Genomic DNA, 26539 nt, shown 5'->3' with positions numbered 1-26539 from the left:
CTCATGCACTCGAAATGACTACACTGTCACTCTATCTCACAGGCAAAGTGCTGAAGAATATTATCCAACTGGCTAAAATGATGCATTACACCAAGAGAATAGGAAGCTCTTAGAACAAAATTAAAACTATACGTTAAGTTGTGAAAGAAATATCAGGACAGAACGTGGGTGTTCAACATCTTACAGTACTCTTGTGTGTGGATGAAAACATTGCTGTTTCCCCAGTGTTGTGCAAAATATTTAATAATCACTTCTTGTAACAGTTGGCAAGTTAAATCAAAATTTTATTGGTGCAAGTAAATTTTCAGAATTCTTGAAAGTTGGTGCTCTGAGACAACACCATCACATTCAACTACAGGAAACAAGCAAAGATTAATTTGAATCAATTATTACATCACTGAAGACTTCAGTGGGTACAATAAAATTTCAAGTAGCTTTATGCTGCTATCTTCACTGTAAGTATGATCAGTAGTTGCTCTTGCACTGAACCACGCAAGCTTGTTTACTTACTTTCACTTCATTATCTATAAGGTGTTGAATTTTGGGACAGCGCTTTGCACTCACCAAGCAAATTCTTAACCCAGAGACAGGTGACCTGACTGATCTGTGTGTCACTTCGCAAATTACATTTATGCCATTGTTGAGATGTCTCAGAATTCTACCTATGCTGTCCTTGTACACATATTCCATCATGGAATTTGTTGCTGACAATATCCACTCACTCAGAAGAAACTGCAACATTCACTCAGTGAATGCAAGATGGAAAAGTGATACACTTGGATAACAATTCCTTAAGCATTATACAGAAAGGTGTGCACTAATAAGCAGATTTCATTTTCAATAGGTTTCAAACAGAACTGAAAAAAGTTGGGTTTGGGTACTTGGGGTTTATCACTCAACTTGAAAGGTTTCTATTCTCAGTATGTATTGGAGTCCCTCACAGTAGTTGAGAACTGTTCTCTGTAATATGTTATTTTTTATTCATACACACTTTTTTCACATTTTATTAATTCTTTGGTTTATAAATTTTCAAATCAGTGTTCTGTAAACTATGTACTAATTCTAATGATCAAATTGCTTTCACTCACATGGTCCCATTTAAACCGATAAATACACAAAATGAATAATCGTGCGTGTGTGTGTGTGTGTGTGTGTGTGTGTGTGTGTGTGTGTGTGTGTGTGTGTGTGTGTGTTACATTTACCATCTGCATCCTTGATTTATTACATACATGGCAGTCCCTGATTAATTATCATTATTATTATTTCACATGTAATCTAACTATAAAACCTTTGAGATAACCCATATATTATATGTACATAAACAACAATTTCACACTAATTTCAATTCGTTTTTGTTGGAGTAGCTTTGAATATGGTAAGTGTTCAAAACACAAATCTTATAGAAAAATAAAAACTTTTATTTATAAATTGTACAAATTTTTTCTTTGTACAACCATATACATACAAAAATATGCAGAAGAACCCTGAGATTATACAAACTGATTTATTACAATTTAAAGCATTCTAAAAACATTTCTTAAGTAAAAATTAACATTTTAATGTCAAAATGTCAAGGAATGTAGTAATATAAAATGGTGATCCTTTAACGCACTGGACATTGGATGATATTTTATGTCACCACAAAGCAGCATAAATGCTGCTAATGTCAATAGTATTTAGTTTCACAGTAATTTAATATTTTTTTGTAAACATCATATTTTGGTCATATCATTCATATGCTTATGAATAATGCTTTATTTTTATTACCAGAAGTAAAAACACTTTTTGGTTTCTGCAGCCTTTCTATTTTAGTCCAGTCATTTGACAACGAAATTCTCAGTCACTAATTTCAGTTATTCCCCACAACTATTTAACTTAATATTTTAAACTGGTCTACAGGATAATCAGATTTATACTTCTTCAAATGCTCTTCCATCATTTTCATCTGTTTCCTGAAATAAATAATCAGTTATGTATAAAGAATAGATTTGTACATTACACCCGAAATATAATAATTTTGCGTAGTTGTAAATTGAGTAATATCTACATATTCAAAAAAATCAAACAATTCAAACAACACAACACGTAACAACTTTAAATTTTGTGTAAATCTTTATGTTAATCTAAATTCCGTCTTTGTGGATTCATTACTACTGAGAACATTCAGGTTTCAGTTGTGCTAATTAATCTCTTCACAACTGTGTCACAAACCAATGGCAGTCACTGATTATGCTTTTCTTATTTCAGCTACTTAAATCAATAAAACATTTGTCATATCAAACCTACATATTCTGCAGGTATGTGACCCACGTGTCCTGTCACAGAACAATGTCTTGTATGAGGAGAGAACCAAACAAATTATTTAAACAACAATGCTTCCTTTACAGTAAAAAAAAAAATGAATGTACTGCCTAAGCTATAGCTGCCCTATTCAAAACTTAATGTTTTTCAAACATTATTTCATTTAACTATCCTACTTTAACAAGACAAGATAAAACAGAAGTTGAAAATATATACAGAATTTTCCACAGTAGGTCATTACTGAAGGAGCAATTGGGGCAAAACGCTTCATTTAAATCTAGAAATATAAAAGTAAATCATCTTCTGGTATGATCTTTACCTCCTGTTCACAAATGCTGAAAGCATTCAAATGCCAATCCAGTATGAGAATCATCTGTCATTTTCTTTTCATTGTTGTAGTGTGTCCGTAGCAAAAACCTGACACAAGGGATTAGCAGAGTGACAGGAAAATGTCAGCTTCTGTAGTAAATCCTTTCCATCAAACTCATTAGGCACAGACCACTTGCTTACCTGGAGAGCAATGAGGGGAATGAAATGACTGTGGCCTGTTCGAGAAACAATCGCTCAATTAACCTGAAGCAAATAAGGCAAACCATGGAAAAATCAAACTGGAAAGATCAAGAGGAATTTGGATTTCACTTTTGAATAGTAGAAGTCCAACATTTCAACCTATGTATCACTTCATTTGGCCTCTCTAATGGGGGAGAGATGATGATGTAGATGAGCAATGAAACACTGAAGTTCACAAAGTACACCCTTTCGTGTGACTTGTAAAATTACATGATTGTACTCACACCATAGATAAATTGAAGCTTCATGGGATTGTTGGTATTGCCAACCAATGGATGATGACATACCCAACCAAGGAATGTAAAAAGTTGTACTTACAAGGAGAGGTTCTCAGTGGTGGGATCAACTTTTTGAAATCATCTGTATGGTGAGGTAGGTTAAGGTCTCAGGGATCACACCCTGCAGCCATTCACCCTGATGGGTCCTCATTTCTGAGTAATCAAAAAAAAATTTTTGAATTTCACATGATGTTCTACAGCTAAGGAAAATTTATATGTAGCAAACTGGTTGCCCCCCCCCCCCCCCCCTCCACCCAATGCAAAAGATTGTCAATTCAAAATGCATTGAGTGCTTTCTAAATTTTTATTTTTAGAACTTTATTGAAATGATTTTGGTCATTATTTTTATTTAGTTAATTTGGTTAAATGTAATTATTTTATTTCTATAGCTCTGTCACACCAATTTTAATTACTGTATTAACTTTTTCAATTGCTCTAATTTTTATTCCTAACTTTTTTTCCTCTTGGACTCTTTGTTCGTGTAATTCTAACTATTTTTATGTATTAATGTCGACTTAATTTCTATTTTATCACCCTGTATTTTTGTCCATTCATTTCTTTCCATTTCTCACTTTGCTTGAATTTGGTTTTGTTTATAATCCCTTACTTCAATTGAATCTTCATCTGCATTACTTTATTCATAGTGCAATAAAAATTTATGTTTTTAATGTTCGTTTGATGATTACCATCCACAAAAATTACATATTGTAAGGAAAAATATATTTTTGACACCACTGCAGAGTCAATATAAATAGATTATTTTGTCTTTGTTTTTTGAATAATAAATCAGCAGTTTCAAATGTTTAAATATTACGATAGGTAAATACAAAAGAATTAAATTCACATGAACAAAGATTCGAAGTGGAAAAGGAATGATAGGGACAAAAAATGAGAGCAACTAAAAAAGCTAACATGGTTATTAAAATGAAGTGACAAAGGAACAGAAGTACAAAATTACATCTGATTCAATTTAATGAACAAGAATAATGACCAAAGTCAGTATGATAAAGATTTAAAAATAAACCTGATGAACTTCAAACTGACAATCTTTTGCATGGGAGGCCAGAAACTTAACCATTATGCTGTGCAACCAATCTGATAAATATAACCTTTTAACAGCTGTGGAATATCACACAAAATTTCAATTTTTTTTTTTCCAATTACTCACAAATGAGGGGACCACCAAGACGAATGGCTTCAGGGTGTGATATATAGAACCTTAACCTACATCACCGTATAGGACATTTTAAAAAGTCGGTACCACTGCTGAGGGCCTGTCCTTGTTAGTAATTCAATCTAGTCCAGGAACATTATTCTGCCTTACGAGAAGTCATGTATACAACAAGCAGAATTATTTCTTTTATCAGATGACACTAGTCTTCTAATCAATCCAGTCCATGGATGCATATGGACATAGAAGAAATGGTAAACAATTTTCTTAAAAGTATCATTGACTGGTTTTCTGTGAATGGTCTCACCTTCAATTTTAAAAGTATGCATCATACTCAGTTTTGTACAGTTAGGTGTGCTAAACCAATGACAAGTGTAACACATGACTAGGAAATAATAAACGGGGTGGAAACTAAAATTCTTAGGTTTCCATATTTATGAGAATTTAAACTGGAAAAAGCACATTTTGGAACTCCTAACATAACTTAGTTCATCCACATTTGCACTTAAAATCATTGCAAATCTTAGGGAGGAACAAATCAGTAAGTTGACATATTTTGCATATTTACATTCAGTAATGTCATATGGAACAATGCTTTTGGGAAACTCATCTTTAAGAAAGTAAGTCTTCATTGCTCAAAAACGTGCTGTAAGGATGTGGTGCACAACCAGGATCATGTTATAGATATCTGTTTAAGAAGTTGGGCATTCTGACTACTTCGCTGTATATTTATTCCCCCATGAAGTTTGTTGTAAATAATCCACTGCAGTTCAAAGAGAACAATGATGTACATAACTATAATATCAGAAGGAAAAACGATATTCATTACTCTACACTAAGGTGCACAAAAAGGGGTGCACAATGCTGGAACAAAATTTTTGGGTAATTTACCTGGGGATATAAACTGTCTGACAGATAGCAAAATGAAATTTGGAAACAAACTAAAAAAGTTTCTCTTTGACAACTTTTCCTATTCCTAGAAGAATTTCTATTACAATAATGGGTAAAAGGTGATGGGTAGGAATTCCTAATCAACACACCTCTCTCTCTCTCTCTCTCTCTCTCTCTCTCTCTGTGTGTGTGTGTGTGTGTGTGTGTGTGTGTGTGTGTGAATTTATAAATGTTCAGCATGTAGCCATATTTAAAAATTAATCTGCAATGTGTAAGTAAAATGATTCATACCACATCATTATGATTTATTGTGCAAATGATCCATGGAACATTAAACAAACTAACCACTTAGTGTTTAGATCATGAACTCTGGAACTAATCTCATAGATAAAGAAGCAAATGAAATTTAGTGAGTTCACTGTTTTAAACACATCCTTACCACAACAGAAGGTATGAACCTTTTCAGTTTCATTTCCTTTATTTCTTTTTTCTCAAAATAGTATTAGTCCTTACCATTTGCAGACTGCATGAATGTCTGAATAACAGAGGCATGCCTGCAGCAATGTTCATGTTAATTCTTTCCAATGGGCAAAACTTACATAGTTTCTTAAGGTTCTTGACATCTAAATTTTAGAATAGTGGGGAAGATCTCTGTTCACCCAAAAGTGTGCATAAAATTTGGAACAAAATAGAGCTATGTACATCCAGGTTGCTCTGAACTCTTAAAGTATTTAGTCTTTTCAAGATACTGTTGTCTTTAGTGCTTTCTTTACTTATTCCCAATGTTTGCCATACCTGAAGTATTTCCCTCATATTACAGTACGAGACAATGCCAGTGGTAGGGAAATTTGTTTTGTAACCCTTCAGTAACAAGTCTTTTTTCTTTAACAAAAAACTCTTCTTCTTACACTATATTGCTGGGTAAGATGCTGCCATCTCCACAAGACCACCACCAATTTAATATCATCTGAGAGGTATCAGACTTCCACACAGTTTTTCTAACCCATTGCTTATATAGAAACTACATGGTCTCTCTCTCTCTCTCTCTCTCTCCCCCCCCCCCCCCCCCCCTCGTATAAGAAACATTTATATTATTCTGGATTTAAAGTTGTTAAACAGAAAATCAGACAAGATATACGAATACACAAAAAATATAAAGTAAAACATTTGATACATTCCAAATACATTTATGAAATGAAACCATTTCTGATACATCATAAAATTCTTGTGTGTATTGCTGGAGTTATTTTTTTAATAAATGTATATACGACTGATGACACACGATAATTTTGCATCTGTGAAATAGCTAATACAGTGTATGGTCACCATGAATTGCCAAGATTGCTTTGCAACTGTGTTGTAATTGATTTTGTTGAATTCAGGAAAATTTACAACAGACAATTTAGCAGCCTACAATAACATTAATCTCCAGCACTGAAACATTTGTTGAAGGTAATGATCTATCTGCAACCTGCCTTCAAAATGAAACCCGGCTAGTTTCAAAATGGTTAAAGTCAAGGAAGTATCCTAATCACAGAATTTGAACAAGCCATTTTACTCTTTGAAATACATCCAGTTAACTGAATTATACGGAATAGTGCTGTCATTCACAAAAACCTTCATCAGCACATGGTAATACTTTGAAGCCATTAAAGAATCATTTATAATGACACAGATGTCTTTACATATACCACAGTTGATTTCATCCACATCAGCAGCCCAGCATTATGCACAAATGTGGAGTTGTTTCCTTGGCTATGCTCTCTCCAAATATAGACAAACTGGCTGTCAAATCTGTCACTCAACTCTGACTGACCAGGAAATAAAACATTTCTCATCCAGAATGTTCCTCAGCCCATCTTTTTTGGACACCGGATCTGATACTGGTATTGTTAACTCTCATAGTGGACCTCTGGGCAGACAGGCTACCATCAACAGCAAATGAATGCTGACAGCTTGGATTGTTATGCAACATCTTATTGCTGTTTGTAAGGCTCACTACATATTGTACCCCATATTTTTGTGTCCTCTGTGGAAGAGTTAATAATCATCTCTACCGACAATTACATATACAACATTTCCAAGTTCTCCTTTTATTAACTGAGCCCACATTAGTGAAATTCTACATTAGTACACTCAAGTGGCCAGTTCCATCTTACCAACTGAGTTCTAATCCACAAATTCTGGTACATTACATGGTTGTGACCACCTTTAACAACTCACGTTAACAATGCCACACTTTTCACTCCTGAACTTTTTGCGACACAACATTCTTCATAGAATGTAACATAGTATCAATTTTGAACTTGTGCTCTGTTAATGGCACGGATCTAATCAAAAGTGCTACACGTTGGTCCTTCTACTGAGCAACATTTGTAGTGCTAAGTGTACTACCAGCATTGCCAAGAGCTTTATTTTTCAGCTCAGAAACAGCCATACATGTTTGGACATGATCTTGTGGAAACAGAACTACAAGATACTACATCTATTCTGAATCAGTACTAGTATGGCCCCAAAAGGAAAAATTATCTTCACCTGCCAAATTTATAGGCATATGTCTGTGACATCAGTCTGCTGTAGAATTTTGACACATTTTTTACACTAGTGTATTATGAAATTTCTGGACACTGAAAATCTCCTCTATAGGAACCAACACGGGTCCCAAAAACAATGATTATGTGAAATCCAACTCGTTCCTTCTGTCCACAGCACCCAGAAGCAATAGATACATGCACCCAGGTACATGCCGTGTTCGACTTCCAGACGACATTCAATACAGTCTCACACTGCCGTCTAATGAAAAAATATGAGCGTACAGAATATCAGACCAACTGTGTGATTGGATTGACAAAGTGTCTTGCAAACAGAACACAGCACATCATCCTGAATGGAGAGAGTCTTCTGATGTACAGAGAAGACCCTTTATTAAAATTCCAGAACAATCACTACAAGCAGTTACATCTATAAAATATCTAGGAGAATGTGTACAGAGTGATCTGAAGTAGAATGACCACATGAAATTAACTGCATACAAAAGATGTATGCTGCAAAACATTTGTTGGACCAGTTCCTGCATACTGCTTATCAGTATGTGATCTGTACCAGATAGGACTGATAGAGAAGATATAAATAAAAGCAGCACATCTCATTACACGTTCATTTAGTACATGTGAAAGTGTCGTGGAGATGCTCAGCCAACTGCAGTGGTTGACATTGCAAGAGATGTGTTCTGCACCATGTGTAAATTCATAGAAGACTTAACCAGTATACTGCTTCCTCCTATGTGCAGGGCTATTACAAATGATTGAAGCGATTTCATAAATTCACTGTAGCTCCATTCATTGACATATGGTCACGACACACTACAGATATGTAGAAAAACTTATAAAGTTTTGTTCGGCTGAAGCCGCACTTCAGGTTTCTGCCGCCAGAGCCCTCGAGAGCGCAGTGAGACAAAATGGCGACAGGAGCCGAGAAAGCGTATGTTGTGCTTGAAATGCACTCACACCAGTCAGTCATAACAGTGCAACGACACTTCAGGACAAAGTTCAACAAAGATCCACCAACTGCTAACTCCATTCGGCGATGGTATGTGCAGTTTAAAGCTTCTGGATGCCTCTGTAAGGGGAAATCAACGGGTCGGCCTGCAGTGAGCGAAGAAACGGTTGAACGTGTGCGGGCAAGTTTCACGCGTAGCCCGCGGAAGTCGACGAATAAAGCAAGCAGGGAGCTAAACGTACCACAGCCGACGGTTTGGAAAATCTTACGGAAAAGGCTAAAGCAGAAGCCTTACCGTTTACAATTGCTACAAGCCCTGACACCCGATGACAAAGTCAAACGCTTTGAATTTTCGGCGCGGTTGCAACAGCTCATGGAAGAGGATGCGTTCAGTGCGAAACTTGTTTTCAGTGATGAAGCAACATTTTTTCTTAATGGTGAAGTGAACAGACACAATGTGCGAATCTGGGCGGTAGAGAATCCTCACGCATTCGTGCAGCAAATTCGCAATTCACCAAAAGTTAACGTGTTTTGTGCAATCTCACGGTTTAAAGTTTATGGCCCCTTTTTCTTCTGCAAAAAAAACGTTACAGGACACGTGTATCTGGACAGGCTGGAAAATTGGCTCATGTCACAACTGGAGACCGACAGCGTCGACTTCATCTTTCAACAGGATGGTGCTCCACCGCACTTCCATCATGATGTTCGGCATTTCTTAAACAGGAGATTGGAAAACCGATGGATCGGTCATGGTGGAGATCATGATCAGCAATTCATGTCATGGCCTCCACGCTCTCCCGACTTAACCCCATGCGATTTCTTTCTGTGGGGTTATGTGAAAGATTCAGCGTTTAAACCTCCTCTGCCAAGAAATGTGCCAGAACTGCGAGCTCGCATCAACGATGCTTTCGAACTCATTGATAGGGACATGCTGCGCCGAGTGTGGGAGGAACTTGATTATCGGCTTGATGTCTGCCGAATCACTAAAGGGGCACATATCGAACATTTGTGAATGCCTAAAAAAACTTTTTGAGTTTTTGTATGTGTGTGCAAAGCATTGTGAAAATATCTCAAATAATAAAGTTATTGCAGAGCTGTGAAATCGCTTCAATCATTTGTAATAACCCTGTATATCTCGCAAAAAGACTCATCATAAAATAAGACAGATTTGAGCCCACACAGAGGCTTGTCAACGATCAACCTTCCTGCGAACCATGCGAGCCTGGAACAGGAAGAGGGGGAAGTGGCAGTGGTACACAAAGTACTTTGTGCCACACACATCCTATGGTGTGCTTTCGGAACATATATGTAGATATTCTATAGCTTTGCTCTGCTAGGAAATTTTTCAGTCAGTATAGTTGTCATACTCAACTAAAAAATGCTCAGTATATAAATATTTATTTGTGTGTGTGTGTGTGTGTGTGTGTGTGTGTGTGTGTGTGTGTGTGTGTGTGTAAAACATTTGCTGTGATTGATAATGTTTAATATCTTACAAACCACAATCTCACTTAAATAGATGGTACATGAATATATCAAATAAGGTAGTTTCAAGCAGTTGTGTCAGTTATTCTTCACTTGGTTACTCGCAACAGATTTTTTTAAAACAACGATATATGTGCCTACACATTATACGAAACTGTAGGTCCAGAGTTTGACGTCAAAGTGCTCTGAACTATTTTATTTGCACCAAAAAGTGTTTGCACCATTTTCACATGATAGAAAGGTTACGACGTATTAGAAGCCCTGGAGGTTGTGGGTTCAGTCCTGGTTAGTAGTGGGGATTATTTCTTATCCCAGCCCCTCCACGATGGTTCTAGAGCCACTCAGCATGCTGTCCAATGAGTACTGGGGATCTTTCCTGGAAGTAAAATGGAGCTGGGACAATTGGGTCACCCCCATCAGTGCTACAGCAATGGAAAACTGTACTCTGCCGACAGCCAGGTCAGTGACCGTGACACAGACTTTACCTTTTTATATACACTGCCTGACAAAGAAAGTCAAGCACCCGGAAGGCATGATCAGATGTCAATGTAACTTCATACAAGGACACACCATTAGCGAGTATCTAAATGATTAACACCATTAGCGAGTATGTAAATGATTAGAGTTGCAACACACTGTGACAGGTAGATCGGCCAGCAGAGTGCATCAGTGTTGTTCATATTTGGTGCTGTTACCAGGTCTGGTATGGTACAGAAGGGCCATGAACAATTTCAGATGTTGAGTAATCACTATGGCGGACAAAGAGGTGCCATATACTCATTTTAGACAACGTTATAATCACCCAACAGAGTTTGAAACAGACCTCATTTGGGGTCTCCATTTGGCTGTCTAATCGAACTGTGCAATATCCAAATCTGCGGGGCTTTCAGAGGCAACAATGATCCGACGGACTGCAGACGTACTCACTGATGAGGTTCTGATGCACCCACCTGCCCACCACAAGGGTGGATCACCATATAGTGAGCCAAGCATATTGTCACCCCTTCACACCTACACTTGCCATCTCACAATAAGTCTGCCCACACCATTGGTCAGAGACTGTCAGCAGCCAGACTAGGGAATTACCATCCCACGCAAAGTTTATCCTTAACAACACAACACAAATAGTTGCATTTGAAGTTATGCTGTGACTGGGAAGCACAGACTGCAGATGAATGGTATCGCATTGTGCTCAGTGACAAATCACTGTTCTGAACCACCATGGCTCGTATCTTAAGTGATTCCCACGTCTTTAGTACTTTGTTTTGTTTCAATGATCCACTACGTCTCGTTTTTGTTATCTCTGAGATCTGTCGTACAAAACCTCTTCTTGTTCGTCCCATGGATACCTCCATAAAATTTCATCCTATTTTCTGTAAAGGTATCTTATCATTTGTCTGCAGATCTCTCTCTAGAGACTCCTTATCCAAATTCCTTCGTAAAAGAAACTGGTCCAAATATTTTCCAGAGAATTTTTATTTCCTGCTTTTTGACCTTCCTTAATTTTGTCTGACCACAAATGACCATTGTCCGTGCAGTTCTAATGCCTTAGGTTTGCATTGACAGAGACAGATGTTATATTGTACACACACACACACACACACACACACACACACACACACACACACACACGAAGTTCAGCAACCAATAAATAAATAAAAGTAATCTCTATTGAGCAGCTTACAAATATACAGGGTGTGTGACTACTATACAAATGAAAGAGGTGAGTAGAGGACACTGAAGCAAGCAAATAATCCTAATAAAAATATGTCTGGGAACCAATGGCTTTGCTGATATGACATATGCACAACTGCAGTCATGGCAATGCTACAACACTCTTAATGTCTAATGCAATGTTTATATCCCAGCTTATGGTGGAAGGGTGTATATGTGGTGCACGCATGATGGTGTGCCGGCACACTTTTATGTGGCTGTTCAGGAATATGTAGCATTTATCTTCGAGACAAAGTGTATTGGTCAGGGCTCACCAATACTGTGGTCTCCCAGGACCCCCAACTTGAACTTGCTGGATTTTGTTTTTAGTGGGGGATATTTAAAACCTTTGTGTACTCCAGCCCTGTTTATATGTCAGTGAACTTTGAGAACACATTGTGGATGGTCACCAACAGATTTGAAACACACCTGTAGTTTCTGAATGAGCACAGGAACCAATAAGGTGCAGTGCTGAAGCCTCCCTTCACATGAATGGTAGCCATGTGGAACACTTGTAATGCATTTTTCCTCATGTGGAACACTTGTAATGCATTTTTCCTCAAGTGCCTATATGCAGTTTGGATCCTTGGGGCCTCTGTTATAATGTGTTTATGTACTCAGACACAATACACTGAATCAGGGAAAGTGTTGGTTTCCGGACCTATGTTTACTAGGTTTATTTGCTTGTTTAATTCTCCTCTACCCACCCGTTTCTTTTGTACTTAGAATATTCAAACGTCGTGTGTGTGTGTGTGTGTGTGTTTTTTTTTTTTTTTTTTTTTTTAATGGTGTTTCAATGGATGGTTAACATGTTTATCTGCTGAGATATTGAAGAAACTATTATATCTGTCCAGTGGAAATATCTAATTTTTTAATGGCATTTGCCAGAGCAAGTACACGAAAGAACAGCGAAATTGCACCTGCAGATATTTATTGCAGATATTTATTTCACATCTGTGAAATTACTGGTTTATTAAAAAAATTGTGAGTACAGACATGCCATTGTCTTACCACCTTCTATCAGCTACAAATTTATTTTGCGGTAAGTCCCAAAAAGAATGTTAAATTAACAGTGTTCTTCATCTCGTTCATTTATGTTCTCCGTTTCATTTTGGCAACATTCTGTGTCAATTGCAACTGATGAAATATCAAGGGCAAATTAAGAAAAATTAATACTACAATAAATTTAACGGATTCTAAAGGATAATCCAGAGTGCCATGGTGTAAGGTACTGGAAATTTGAGAGCAACACAATTATTCTCAGATCTAAGGTGAAGAAAAGAAGAAACAAGCCAGGAAGAAGTTGACAGATAAAAAAGTATGAGATATAATGAAATGAAGATCACATACATGTCTCATGCTAGAATGAAGAGAGATATAAAAATAATGGCAAAAATACAATGACAACAAAACTCTAAGGACACAGTCAAATAGAAAAAAGTATTTAAATATTTCATAATCTGTACAGCTCCTTGCTGCTAACAGCATGTACAGCTGCTAAGAAATTTAGTAGTTTATAATCCCAAAAATCAAAAACTTACGTCAGATGTTCAGGCATTTCACTGTAAACATCACTGAACATTTCTTTCCAGTTGGGCTTTGGTAATTTTTCTGCTCTTGCAAAGGCTGACAAAACCTATAAACAAAAATAATTGTAACATGAGTAATAAACATTATTAATTTGCTCGATTGTATCTGCTTGCCATTTCTGCATCTCACTTGTAAAAATTTAACTGAAGATGGGATGATTCTGCTGAGATGGGAAGTCTGACTACTGGCCATTAAAATTGCTACACCACGAAGATGACGTGCTACAGATGCGAAATTTAGCCAACAGGAAGAAGATGCTGTGATATACAGGAAGAAGATGCTGTGATATGCAAATGATTAGCTCTTCAGAGCATTCACACAAGGTTGGCACCGATGGCGACACCTACAACATGCTGACATGAGGAAAGTTTCCAACCGATTTCTCATACACAAACAGCAGTTGACCAGTGTTGTCTGGTGAAACGTTGTTGTGATGCCTCGTGTAAGGAGGAGAAATGCGTACTATCACGTTTCTGACTTTGATAAAGGTCAGATTGTAGCATATCGTGATTGCGGTTTATCGTATCGCGACATTGCTGCTCGCATTGGTTGAGATCCAATGACTATCAGCAGAACATGGAATAAGTGGGTTCAGGAGGGTAATATGGAAAGCCGCGCTGGATCCCAATGGCCTCGTATCACTAGAAGTCGAGATGACAGACATCTTATCTGCATGGCTGTAACGGATCGTGCAGCCACGTCTCGATCCCTGAGTCAACAGATGGGGACGTTTGCAAGACAACAACTATCTGCACGAACAGTTCGACGATATTTGCAGCAGCAGGGACTATCAGCTCAGAAACCATGGCTGCGGTTACCCTTGACGCTGCATCACAGACAGAAGCACCTGCGATGGTGTACTCAACGACGAACCTGGGTGCACGAATGGTGAAACGTCATTTTTTCGGATGAATCCAGGTTCTGTTTACAGCGTCACGATGGTCGCATCCATGTTTGGTGACATCGCAGTGAACGCACATTGGAAGCGTGTATTCGTCATCGCTGTACTGGCATGTCACCCAGCGTGATGGTATGGGACGCCACTGGTTACACATCTCAGTCACCTCTTGTTCGCATTGACGGCACTTTGGACAGTGGACGTTACATTTCAGATGTGTTACGACCCGTGGCTCTACCCTTCATTCAATCCCTGCAAAACCCTACAGTTCAGCAGGATAATGCACAACCACATGTTACAGGTCCTGTACGGGCCTTTCTGGATACAGAAAATGTTTGACTGCTGCCATGCCAGCACATTCTCCAGATCTCTCACCAACTGATGAGATGACTTACTGGTGCACAAGGCACGGGTTTTATAAGATTCTATGTGAATATGGTCAATGGTGGCCGAGTAACTGGCTCGTCACAATATGCCAGTCACTACTCTTGATGAACTGTGGTACTGTGTTGCAGCTGCATGGGCAGCTGTACCTGTACACGCCATCCAAGCTCTGTTTGACTCAAGCCCAGGCGTATCAAGGCCGTTATTACGGCCAGAGGTGGAGGTGGTTGTTCTGGGTACTGATTTCTCAGGATCTATGCACCCAAATTGCGTGAAAATGTAATCATGTGTCAGTTCTAGTATAATATATCTGTCCAATGAATACCAGTTTATCATCTGCATTTCTTCTTGGTGTAGCAATTTAATGGCCAGTAGTGTAAATCAGTGGTTTCAGAATACAAAGTATTTAACTTCATCCTATAGGTCTAAATGACACTGACAATACTAATGAAAACTATTTCAAGAGTATGGAGGCACAAGATCATTCAGTTAACTTTAGTAATGTGAAATTTACAACTTTCCCACCATACAGACTGTTCCACAAAATTTTGGGTGAACTGCAGGGTGTCAATAATTTGCTGCCACAGTATTTTCCTAGAAAATGGATATTCATCTCAGCAGATACACAGAGCACTATAAACATACAAATGGCCCAACAAGGAACAGTATGAACCTTCATTAACACAGCCTACCTGCTCATATATTGGAAGTGTTTCCTCAAAAATGGTCAAAGTACTAAAAAATCATAAGGTTAAAGTAATTATTCGTCCTCCATCAAAGATCTCAGGGCTTTTGGGATTAGTCAAAGATGACTTACTGGTGCACAAGGCATGGGTTTTATAAGATTCTATGTGAATATGGCAAATCATAAATAGGGCAAAAATGCGCACAGTTCAGGAGCGCATCATGGAACATCAACAGCATACTCATCTCCTCCAAGGCAGGAAATCTGCTATCACACAATACTCTTATTCTATGGGTCATCTGATGAAATACAATGAAACAAAAACTGTGACCTATATTTCAAACTTTTGAGACTCTTATCAACGAATCAATGGAAAAATTGTTGTCTAAGGTCCTTATCAATCGGGATGGTGGCTCCAGTTAGATAATGCACAAAATTTCGTTACAGAACAGCTTCAAGCGCTGCATAACCAGCATCATTCTGCGACTTTACCATGTGAAGACCAGCAATCTAATATCACGGAGGGTGTTCACAGCATCTCACAGAGTTGCAGCACACATGCATGGGCTTTAGCTACACATGCACAGTGACGACGTGTACTCCACACATGCACTGGCATGCTTTGAACAGGGGCCTCAGTGTACTCTCACCAGTATACTCCTGAAGATGGCCAGAAGCCTCTGCTCCCAAATATCACAGCACCAAATTATTAGCATCCAGTAGTTCATGTGAAATGTCATGGAACAACTTTAGCAACATTTCATTCAATGACAGAAACATAATTTTAAAATCAAAGAGTGAAAGTCTATGTCGCACATCCCCTGGATGGCAACAAACTCCCTTTAGAAATTTAATGATAGAAGGAGAAGGAATGTTACAAACCTTAAGTCAGTGCTCAGTAGAACATCCTAACAGTAGTAAACATGGAAAACTTCTCTGGTGTTCTGTAAAATATTATTTATTTGGAATCAGATTTCTTCTTCTTAGGCCACTGTCAGGTTATGAGTTGACACACGATGATGGCCTAAGAAGCTGAAAGCCAGTTCGATACTGAATAAATGACATTTTGCAGAACATCAGGAAAATAGTTTCTGTTTAATACTGAATATTGCAAAGTTAATGTGTTTTGTCCACTTTAAGGATTCTGTCTGCAGTTTACTAGACTGGTTATCAATGCCACCATTAATCTAAACTAATATTACTAAAATGTCAATCAAATTTAAGTGCTGTTGTATAGGTTCACTGTTTCAAAAATTATATTAACTTCTCTAGATCAAGGTTTAGTTCAACTGGAGCATATGACTGCTATTGTATTCAGTCTGCTGAAAATCTTTTTATTTACGTTACATACAATTAACACTAGGCCAAAAAGCCATAGCCACGGCAACAGAGTACATATCACAGTGTGACCGAAGAAACAAGTAAAAAGAAATGCTGGATCTCAAACCATGAACTGTTTCATCAAAGGCTGGAAAAAACAGGAAGGAAGATTAGGGTTTAACAGCCCTAGATCTAAGAGGGGAAGGAGGGGGGAGGGGAGGGGGGGGGGCACGGCAAACCAGGGTATATGCCCCAGGCAGCAATTTGAGAGGGTGCCAAATTCGTACATTTGAAGAAAGAAAAAAACGTGTTTCACAAAGCACTTAGCATCCAGCACACATTGTTCTATTGACTATTCATCTGATTTTTACCTGTATACCATTTGGTTTTTGAACACGTCGTAAGCTGATTTCTAAACTTATTCTAAGTTGATTTTTGAATAAGTGCATAGTGTAAGTGATGTCTCTGCCAGGGGAATCCCCATCAAATCTAGAGAAAAAATCTTCCTGCAGAAAAAAGGGGTTGTGACCACATGAGCTGAGCCGAATGGTACCCAAGAAAATGAAATTTTGACAAAGCTTTTGCCAGAATGCGAAACTACTAAATAGGCTAAAATAAAAAGTGCGAGTTAGATAATATAAAAGACATATATTATACATATACACATATGACAATGATTTTGTATGTAAAACCAATTCGTCAGTGTTAAGATGTATTTATTTATATTTTCAGGTAGTAAAGAGCAAATGATAAGCACACCAAGAACACAGCTTTCTGGGGCTCAAAACAGAAAAAGAGCTAAAGAGAAAATTGAAGTAGTAAATAAATTGGGTTCTAAGATGATAAGATGGCATCATGAAGGAGGTGCATCATTAAGCTCCACTGATACTTCCAATACGTCCTGTGATTTCAGGTATTTCAGATAATTCTTGTAATCTGGAAATCAAGATAATTTGATCAATCAGTCGAAGCTTCAAGTCTCAGAGGATGGCAAACAGTCTTCATTGTCAGTATTATCTCGGCAGGAAGATGATGCTGAGGGACCCAGGTACGTGGCCAGACCACAAAAAAATTACAGATCAACAAAGGTCATTCTTCAGCAAACAAGCTGTGTTACTACATGATAAAACATCAAAATAAGAGAGTTCAGGTCCACTGTATGCAACCATAGGCATCTGGCACATCACATGTGGCTCAGAATGACAGATCATGTGTGGCTCAGAACAATGGCAAATAAGGAAAATATTAAAAGATCCAGTCTTGTTTATTCAAAAACAAAAAATGCTATTTACTGTGCTGTATGCAAGCTGTACGCCATCAATTCTACATCAGCCTTGATTACGAGGGTCTCATTAATTGGAGAAAGGTTTCAGAAAGATTATCTGCATCACAAAAACATAAAAAATGTTTTATCAAATGGAAAACCAATGTACAGCAAATGAAATCATGTCAAGGCTTCGATTGCGATGCTGAGCAATTAATTCGCTCTGTGAGGAAAAAATGGCGACATATTCAATGTGTAGCAATGGACATTGCCATGTATCTTACCACAAAGTGTCTTTCTTTTCGAAGTTCTAAAAAAAACACTGAGCGAGTTTACTGAAAATTTTCCTCAACCTAGTCAAGGAAATTTTTCTAAGTTGATAAATCTGCTTGCCAAATACGATCATACTCTCAAGTACCAGTTAGATCATGTAAAAAAAGGACGGGTATCCTATTTGTCAAAGACAATAAAAAATAGAGTAATTGATATAATCATAAAGTTCAAAATACCATTTTCAATGGGATCAAGGAGACCAATTACTTCATCATGTTCAACAGCACTTCAGATGTGCATCACACAGAACAAATGAGCCAGGTGGTTTTTCATAGAAAAATAACAGAAACTGGACGTGAAATAAAAGAAAGTTTTATTAATTTTATGGGTGACAGAAAGACTGGAGAATATATCACACAGTGAATTCTTGAAAAACTAGGAGCTGATGATTTGGATGTGCAAAAATGTCGTGGGAAATCTTATAACAATAATAGGGCAAGCATATATAAGGAAATCCAGTCCAGAGTTATGGAAATGAACGAGCTGACAAGGTTTGTACCATGTCTAGCACACGCTTTAAATCTTGTAGGCATGCATTCAATGTTATCATGTCCAGAAACAGTTAGCCTGTTTGGGCTTGTACAAAAACTGTTTCTTTCTTTGTTCTGTCCACCATGAGATGGTAAATACTGCAAAAGTGTATGAAAACCAACTTAAAAGGAAGTACTTTAAATTTATCCTAAACTTAGCAATTTGGGCTAACGTTCTTCGAGAGATTAATTGAGTGAATGTCAAAATATAGAAAGAGGACATTATCATTTTGTGTTCTGTGGTGCTAATGCAAGATCTTTTTAAGACCTTGCAAGAAATGAGAGAAAAAACAATAGAACAATGGATTAAAAAAGTTGGAAATTGAGCCAATCCTCAAAAGCAAATAAAGGCAAGATGACGGAATCTGCAAGATCAAACCAAAGACACTAAACCCAAATGAAGTATTAACCACAGATATACAAGTAATATATGACAAAATCTGAACATACATTGAAACAAGGGTATAGTGTGCAAAGATACTACATGAAAATTTTTCCTTTCTCAGTGGCACGCATTTTTACATATGTCAACAGGATTTGCAGAAAAATGGAGTTGATCTGACATGAAAATATTCAAAAGATTTGAATGCAGTTGATTTTTGCCAGGAATTCACCGTATTGAAAAAGCAAGTAACCAAAATTAATGACAAATCAAGTGCATTCCACCTGTTACATCATCTGCGCATGTATGACTTGCAAGATGCATTTTCAAATGTTAGTATAGCTTTAACGATGTACTGCACATTACCGATAGTATCTGTATGATGTGAGCAAAGCTTCAACAAACTGAAAATAATTAAAAGCTATGTGTGTTCAACAATGAGTCAGGAATGTCTATCTGGCCTTATGATCCTAAGCATTGAAAGTAAAACTTCCTATGAGACGAACTTTGATGAGCAATAGATTCTTTCACAGAAAGGAAAGCAAGCCATGTAAAGTTGTCGCAAGATTAGAGGGGGGGGGGGGGGGGGGGGAGAATGCTGGAATCTAAGGACTGAAGAAATGTGCACTTGTCTTGGTGTTTTCTTTACTGATTGTATGTTAATTATATTTAGTTTTATGTTACACAAAAGAGAAAGTTATGAGCTAATTGGTAATATAGAGTGCAGATTTACTGAATGGATCTTATTTTCCAAGTCACAAAAACATCCCATCAAGTATATAACTGTAAGTTTTTTAAAACAAATTATTTCTAACACTCAAAAGAGAGCAGGCACCACTATCAAGTTTTTACCCCATTCGGAAAAACCATAGATTCGGGGCTAGGGTTTACAGCCCCATCGACGACAAGGTCATCAGAGATAGAGGACAGGCTCTGACTGCTTCAAGAATGGGGAAGGAAATTGGCAATGAGCTTTTGAAGGAACCATCCCAGCATTTGCCTGGAAAATTTTAGGGAAAACATGAAAAACCTAAATCTAGATGGCCAGATGTGGATTTGAAATTTGAACCATTGTCCTCTTGAATTCAAGTCGTGTGTGTGTGTGTGTGTGTGTGTGTGTGTGTGTGTGTGTGTGTGTGTTTGGGCTAAGAGCCTCTTTTGTGCTTTTGTTGTAAAAAACCATAGAAAGGAAGAATGGGACAAGGAAATACATAATGTCTGCCTCTTGGAAAGCATGAAGTGGGCACTCAGATTAATCTGACCTCAAGGATGGACTTTCTTATGTCTTCACACCATTACTTACTGTGGAGATCACTCAATTTTAACCCATGACACAGGCATACAAGCTAGTAATTGGTAACTGCGCAATGGCTGCACTCTTCCCCTTGCTAAACAAATTCTAGTGAAGAAAATTTCTTTTATCACAAGGATTCCATACAGTTTTCTCTGGTTCACATGTAAAGAGGTTTTCTACTATATCTGAGGTGCATCAAGACTCCAAAACAACAAACATCAATAAAAATCATTGGAAAATAATATTACTAAATATACCTCCTTCTTAATATCAGCTATCAATTTGTTTTCCTCTTCAGCACTCCAGATTCCTTTTGATACCATATAATTATGAAGCCGAGAAATTGGATAATCTGTTTCATTCCATTTCTGTGCCTCTTCAACTGAGCGATATGCACTGCTGTCATCAGATGTGCTATGGTGCCCAACTCTATAATAAAAAAAGAAAAACTGTCATTAATTAAAGGAAAGAAGAGAATAAAAAGAAAGTACACACAATTCATAATGCATCAAAGTGTTTTCTCATGAAAACCTGTACTTCTGAGGCTTCAGTGGCTGCATGTTTCTGTTATGTACATGTTAGCTCTGATAAAGAACTTTTTCTGAGAGATATTCAAGCTTCTGTTCATGTTCCTGTCCAATGTTCAATGCCTCTTCTGTTTAGTGAGTAGCAATCTACCCTTACACATTATATTCCAGACTTGATTTTTCATTGATACAAAATATATGTAAAAACGACAAAGGCAATTAACAGTGCTGAAGAAAGATCTCTCAGACAGCTGCAAAAGTATCTAGATGAAAACTACATGCAAAACAGCAAAAGTAAAAACAATATAAATACAGCTGTGGAGAAATTGCTGAGAGAGAGCAAGAGAAATTGATTAACAAAGTGAACAGACAAGACTGGCAGTAATGATTCATCATACTTCATTCAATAGTGACTGGAAATACTAGAACACAAGTCATATTGAAGATTTGAGCAAGATAATTCTTAAGCGCTAGTAGCTAACCAAGCCAACAAATTACACCAGAAATGAAGAATAAGATAGTAAACTGTAGCCAGAGAATAAGATTCGCATCTCTGACAACACTAACAATTTATGGAAAAAAGAAAATAAAGAAAGTTAAGAGAAGGAATAAAAAATATACTCCAGCAGTGCAAATATTTTTAAAATATGAACTCTCAACATTTGATGAAAAGTAGTGCTGTGAACATCAAATAGTTTCTTCAGTAAGTTACATGTAGCAAGACGGCATCTAGATAATAATTCAGTGACACAGTGCTCTTTAGAAAGCGTAGGATAACTGACAGATCATGCTGGAAGCAGAAAAAAATCATTGTAAAAGTGGTTCAGTATGTTACGTGTAACTTTTGGGTGCATGAGACGCATACACACCATGTCCAAAATATTGTTGGTTTTCAGAGATCATGATGCCTTGACTGTCTACATGAAGATAAGTCTTTCATGATTACATCTTTTGAATTCACTGCAGATGTTTACTTGTTGAAAACTGTCATGGATGTTTTAAAATCCTAGTTATCACTGCTGAAAACAAGGAAATAACAATCCAAAATGACATTGAACATGTATTAGCACAAACACTTTAGCTGTTACAAAACAAATGCACAGGATCAAATGAACAAATCACAAAGGCCTGCAAAGAGACAAAATTACATTTCCTATAAACAAAGCTGTAGCGGCTGTTCAAACAGAACCAACTGAAAACTCTAAATTAAAGGATAAAAACCAATGGACCAAGATAATATACAATTAAAGCAAAAATAAGCTGCGTTAAATACTGACTCGTCAGTTTGCAGCTTTGTAGTTTGTGTAGAACTGGATCCAGACAATCATGTGACCCTCATCATTGACCTAAGTTATGGCAGTGAAGAAGTGTGTATGTGCTAGTTGGATACATTAATTGGAGCAGTAAGGTAGGTTGATGTGTAAATATGACAGAATGGTAGAAAGGAGCTATTGTGTTTGGATGTGCCCATGGCAATACCATTAATGAAGTTATCCAATTTGTTGGTGTATCAGTGTGGACTCTCCAACATGTCTTCAAGGAATGGTGCGACATTCACAGCCATGGAATAAGAATAGTGGTTGTGAAAAGATTGTAACCAACAGCAAGATGAGTATCACACCTTTCCACTGACAATCTGTTTCAGGCCCAACAGGAAGTGATTCTGGCAGTGAACACGGGCAATCTAAACCATTTCTCAAGTGGACATCATGAATGGAACTGCATGCAATGGGTGTCGGGAGGTGGGTACCATACAGAAAGGCAGTTGCTCACAATGGCACATAAAGCTGCACTTTTCAATGGGCTGAACACCACATACACTGGACAGTATCTAACTAGAAGCATCTAATGTGATCCAATGAATCACTATCTTGCCACTTTTCAAATGATATGAAGCATGGAGCATACCACTGGCCCAATTAGGTCTTTAACCAGCAGTGTGTGTTCGAGCCAGGAGTGGTTCTGTGATTATTTTGGCATTTTTCCATACCATGACATGGGCACACTCATTTACATTATGGTGAATGAACCAGGATATTTATTTCAAAATTCTCAGTGACGAAGTGTTGCTATTTCTCCTACATTTTCACAATTTTGATAATACTATGAGCACTCCTGTCTTCCAAGATTACGATAGTTGTATTTACAGGGCTGCACGCCTAGGTTTCTGGCTTGACAAACATTCAGGTACCAAATTACACCCCAACTGACCTGCCAAATCATCCAATCTTATTGCCACAGAAAATGTCTCTATTTCGAAAAATGGGTGACACATACCAAACAATATCTGTGCAATTTGGCAGCTCTATGGCAGGCTCTTCTAATGTTGCCTCACTGGGCACGGGCAGCTGCAAGCGGGGAGGAGCAGGTAGTGTAGGCAACCTGCCAAACAGCCCGACTGCACTCATTCTGTGCATGCGCCACCTGCTTGACCACCCCTGGCTGCCTCAGCTCAGCCAGTGGACTACAATCATGTACGCTCTGAGACTTTCTGCACATCAGTTGTTTGCTCAGCCTGTTCCACAGAAACTTCTATCTATACATGGCATATGTGAAGAAACTTCTGGCCTCTCTTCCTCACCTAATTTAGGCCATTATCGACGCTAGAGGTGGTGGTACATGATATCAGCATGTTGCCTAGTGGGGGAAACTAAGTTATTGTCCAGTGTGCTTAGGTGGGACAGCAGTGTAATTAATAATGAAAAAGGCAAAACTCTCAGTATGGGTGGCACCATGTTAAAAGACATCAAAGTGTTAAAAAGTTGGCATTATTAAATTAACAAACACAACTACTGAGACACAGACACCCTCTTGTCCACCATCTACTCTCAAAATAATTATGACAAAGAAGCAATAGGATGGCACATTGTTATGCTGAAAATGTGTGTTACACGCAGAGTCCGACATTTGAACAGTCAGGTGCACATGATCAAACAGTAGGTTCCTGTTTGGTCCACAAGTGAGAGATGATGACAGACACGACAGACATACCAGGGCCCCATTTCATTACGTGGTGTAAACTTCCTCAGCATTACAGAACCTCTAGTATATGCATGACTGGTGCCCTACTGGCAAGTGGGATCCACCTCAAGTGATCATCAATGTAGAAGCAACAGATACATTTACTATCAAACTCGTGCACAGTTTGTAAAGCTAACACAGATGACCTAGGGATATTTATTATAGATGTCCAAGACATGGACAAGCTGAACAAAGATTTAAATCTATACAAAAGAGCATTGGCTGATATGAAAACTGTGGTCACACCCATACGGATGAACACAAGACAATTTCAGCAGCCCTGGTACATAATAAAAGAGAAACGAACTTCGCAGAGCAATTGTCTGAGCCAATATTCCACAAATGGCAGCTTATAACTTGCAAACAATACTAAAATCTTGCTTTATAGTCCAAATTCTAAACCTGTGCAAAGAACTGGGTAGAGCTATAATACACTGGTCTGCAGGGTACTGTGACACGGAGACATAGTTAAGGTTGCAGACACTATACATACTCTGAAACCAGAAGGATACTGCCTCAGCATAATCGATTCTGTGCCAATGTGCACAGCTCTGCTGATGCACACAATATCCAAAATCACAGAAAACAACGTGGCCAATCCGACAGCAGTCTTCTTCAACAAATACAGGCCAGAATCTGAATGAGCACCAATGGACCACACAATTCCATTTACACTCAGCTTCGTGGGACAGTAGTACATGCAGAAGAGGTACACAATAGGAAGCATTCTCAAGTGCAGAGAGAAGACTGCAAAATATACGATGCATTCAGAGACAATCCATGCAAGAACACCACTGAGTCAAAATTTCTGTAATACCGATGGAACATTGTATGGCAAAATATTTGACCACTTTTCTTATCACAAGAAGTCCATAGCACATGGTACAAGGTTGTTAACAGGACGATATCAACCAATGAAAAACTAGCAGGCATACACCTAATCAGAACAGATGCCCGAGAAACATGCAGTGAACCACTCTGGAGCACAGGATTGTATGTTGAATGGTCACAGACACAAAGAAAACTAATAAACTACTTTGTTTGATAAACTGAACCATGCTGAACCATTTCACCAAATCAACAATCACAGAGCCAGACTCTAAGCCATTTCCTGCCTGCAGGAGATCCACCACATGGTTAGTTGACCACACAACACACTCCATCTATCACCAGTGACACAATGACAAATTGCAATTTCTAACTTATCTAGGGGGACCAACAAGAGAAAACAAAGAAAATACGAAAATGTGAAGAATCTTTTAATCACTGCTTTAGACTCTCTCTCTCTCTCTCTCTCTCTCTCTCTCTCTCTCTCTCTCTCTCTCTCCCTCTCTCTCTCTGTCTGTGTGTGTGTGTGTGTGTGTGTGTGTGTGTGTGTGCGCGTGCGTCAGCAACCAGGCCAGTCAAGATGAAGCAAGAACCAGATGAAAGAGGTATCCCTACTATGTGCTGTTAGTCCCGCCCAGTAACAGCCAGCCACAATGAACTGTATTGAGTGTCAACTCATTTTCAGTTTACAGTGATGAATTCACTATGTAAGTTCATATGAGAGTAATAAAAGTTAAGGTTTTTTATAAGGATTTTCACAACTCATCAGCCCACATGGTCTTTCTTCATGCTTTGAGCATTTAATTGTGGTGTTCCTGTATCCATGCTAATCTCTGTGCACTGTCACATAAAATTAAATTAGCAGAGGTAAACACTTGAGACAGTGGCTTCTGTGCCACACAGTAAGGAAGTCACTGTCACTTGCTACAATTATACTCCCTAAATAAATGTTTTGTCCTGTTTCATATTATACACATACTGCGTATGCTGTAAGTACTTAAACTGCTAAATTCTTATTCATGTAATTTTTCACTAAACTTTATTATTCACAAGTGGGTTTACAGGCAGCTGATGGCAACTGTGTAAATATTTCATGATAGTTTTACAACACCTCTGAACCATATTCACATCAAACTTTTACACTGCTAGTGATTGTTTGTTTCAAGATTGATATATAATATTTGAAAGCTCTCTTTTTCAAACAAATGTTTTACTTTCTCTGGAAACTTAATATTTCAAAAGTTATTTGCATGCAAAATGTTTGTGTTCTGGAATATTCAAATCTTAAAATGTAATTCTTTGCAAAGTCCAGTGTTATAGCTTTGTGCTGTCAAATGGGGTAAAGTGGACCATTGGGGTGAAATTGATTGAAAAGTTCAAAAAGCGTTTTATGTTAGAAAAGAGAAACACTCGACACCATTCATTCACTAAAGAAAGCACACCTCACACACACATGACCACAAACTCCAACCTGTTTATAGATAAACAAATAAAACTTTGCACATTCTTGGTGGACAAGGTGAAGTTGACCACCTTTTCTTGTTTGGTCCTTTTATGAACAAACATTCATGAATGCTGC

The 26539-nt window shown here is 37.8% G+C and overlaps 1 protein-coding gene across 1 annotated transcript in view; it reads right to left on the bottom strand.

The window, feature by feature from the left end:
- Positions 1-1397: 1397 nt before the first annotated feature.
- Positions 1398-26539, bottom strand: part of LOC126471486 (2-oxoisovalerate dehydrogenase subunit alpha, mitochondrial) — a 149518-nt gene continuing 124376 nt past the window's right edge. The window contains exons 7-9 of the mRNA XM_050099693.1: positions 20842-21013; positions 13446-13540; positions 1398-1952 (exon numbers count right to left, since the gene is read on the bottom strand). Of these exons, the coding sequence (XP_049955650.1) occupies positions 1871-1952; positions 13446-13540; positions 20842-21013 (349 nt within the window). The 3' untranslated portion in view covers positions 1398-1870. The remainder of the gene's footprint in view (positions 1953-13445; positions 13541-20841; positions 21014-26539) is intronic.

Source organism: Schistocerca serialis, chromosome 3 (genome assembly GCF_023864345.2).
Source record: "Schistocerca serialis cubense isolate TAMUIC-IGC-003099 chromosome 3, iqSchSeri2.2, whole genome shotgun sequence".
Lineage (NCBI taxonomy): Eukaryota > Metazoa > Arthropoda > Insecta > Orthoptera > Acrididae > Schistocerca > Schistocerca serialis.
The sequence above is the reverse complement of the archived record's forward strand: the minus strand, read 5'-3'. Positions and strand labels throughout refer to the sequence as shown.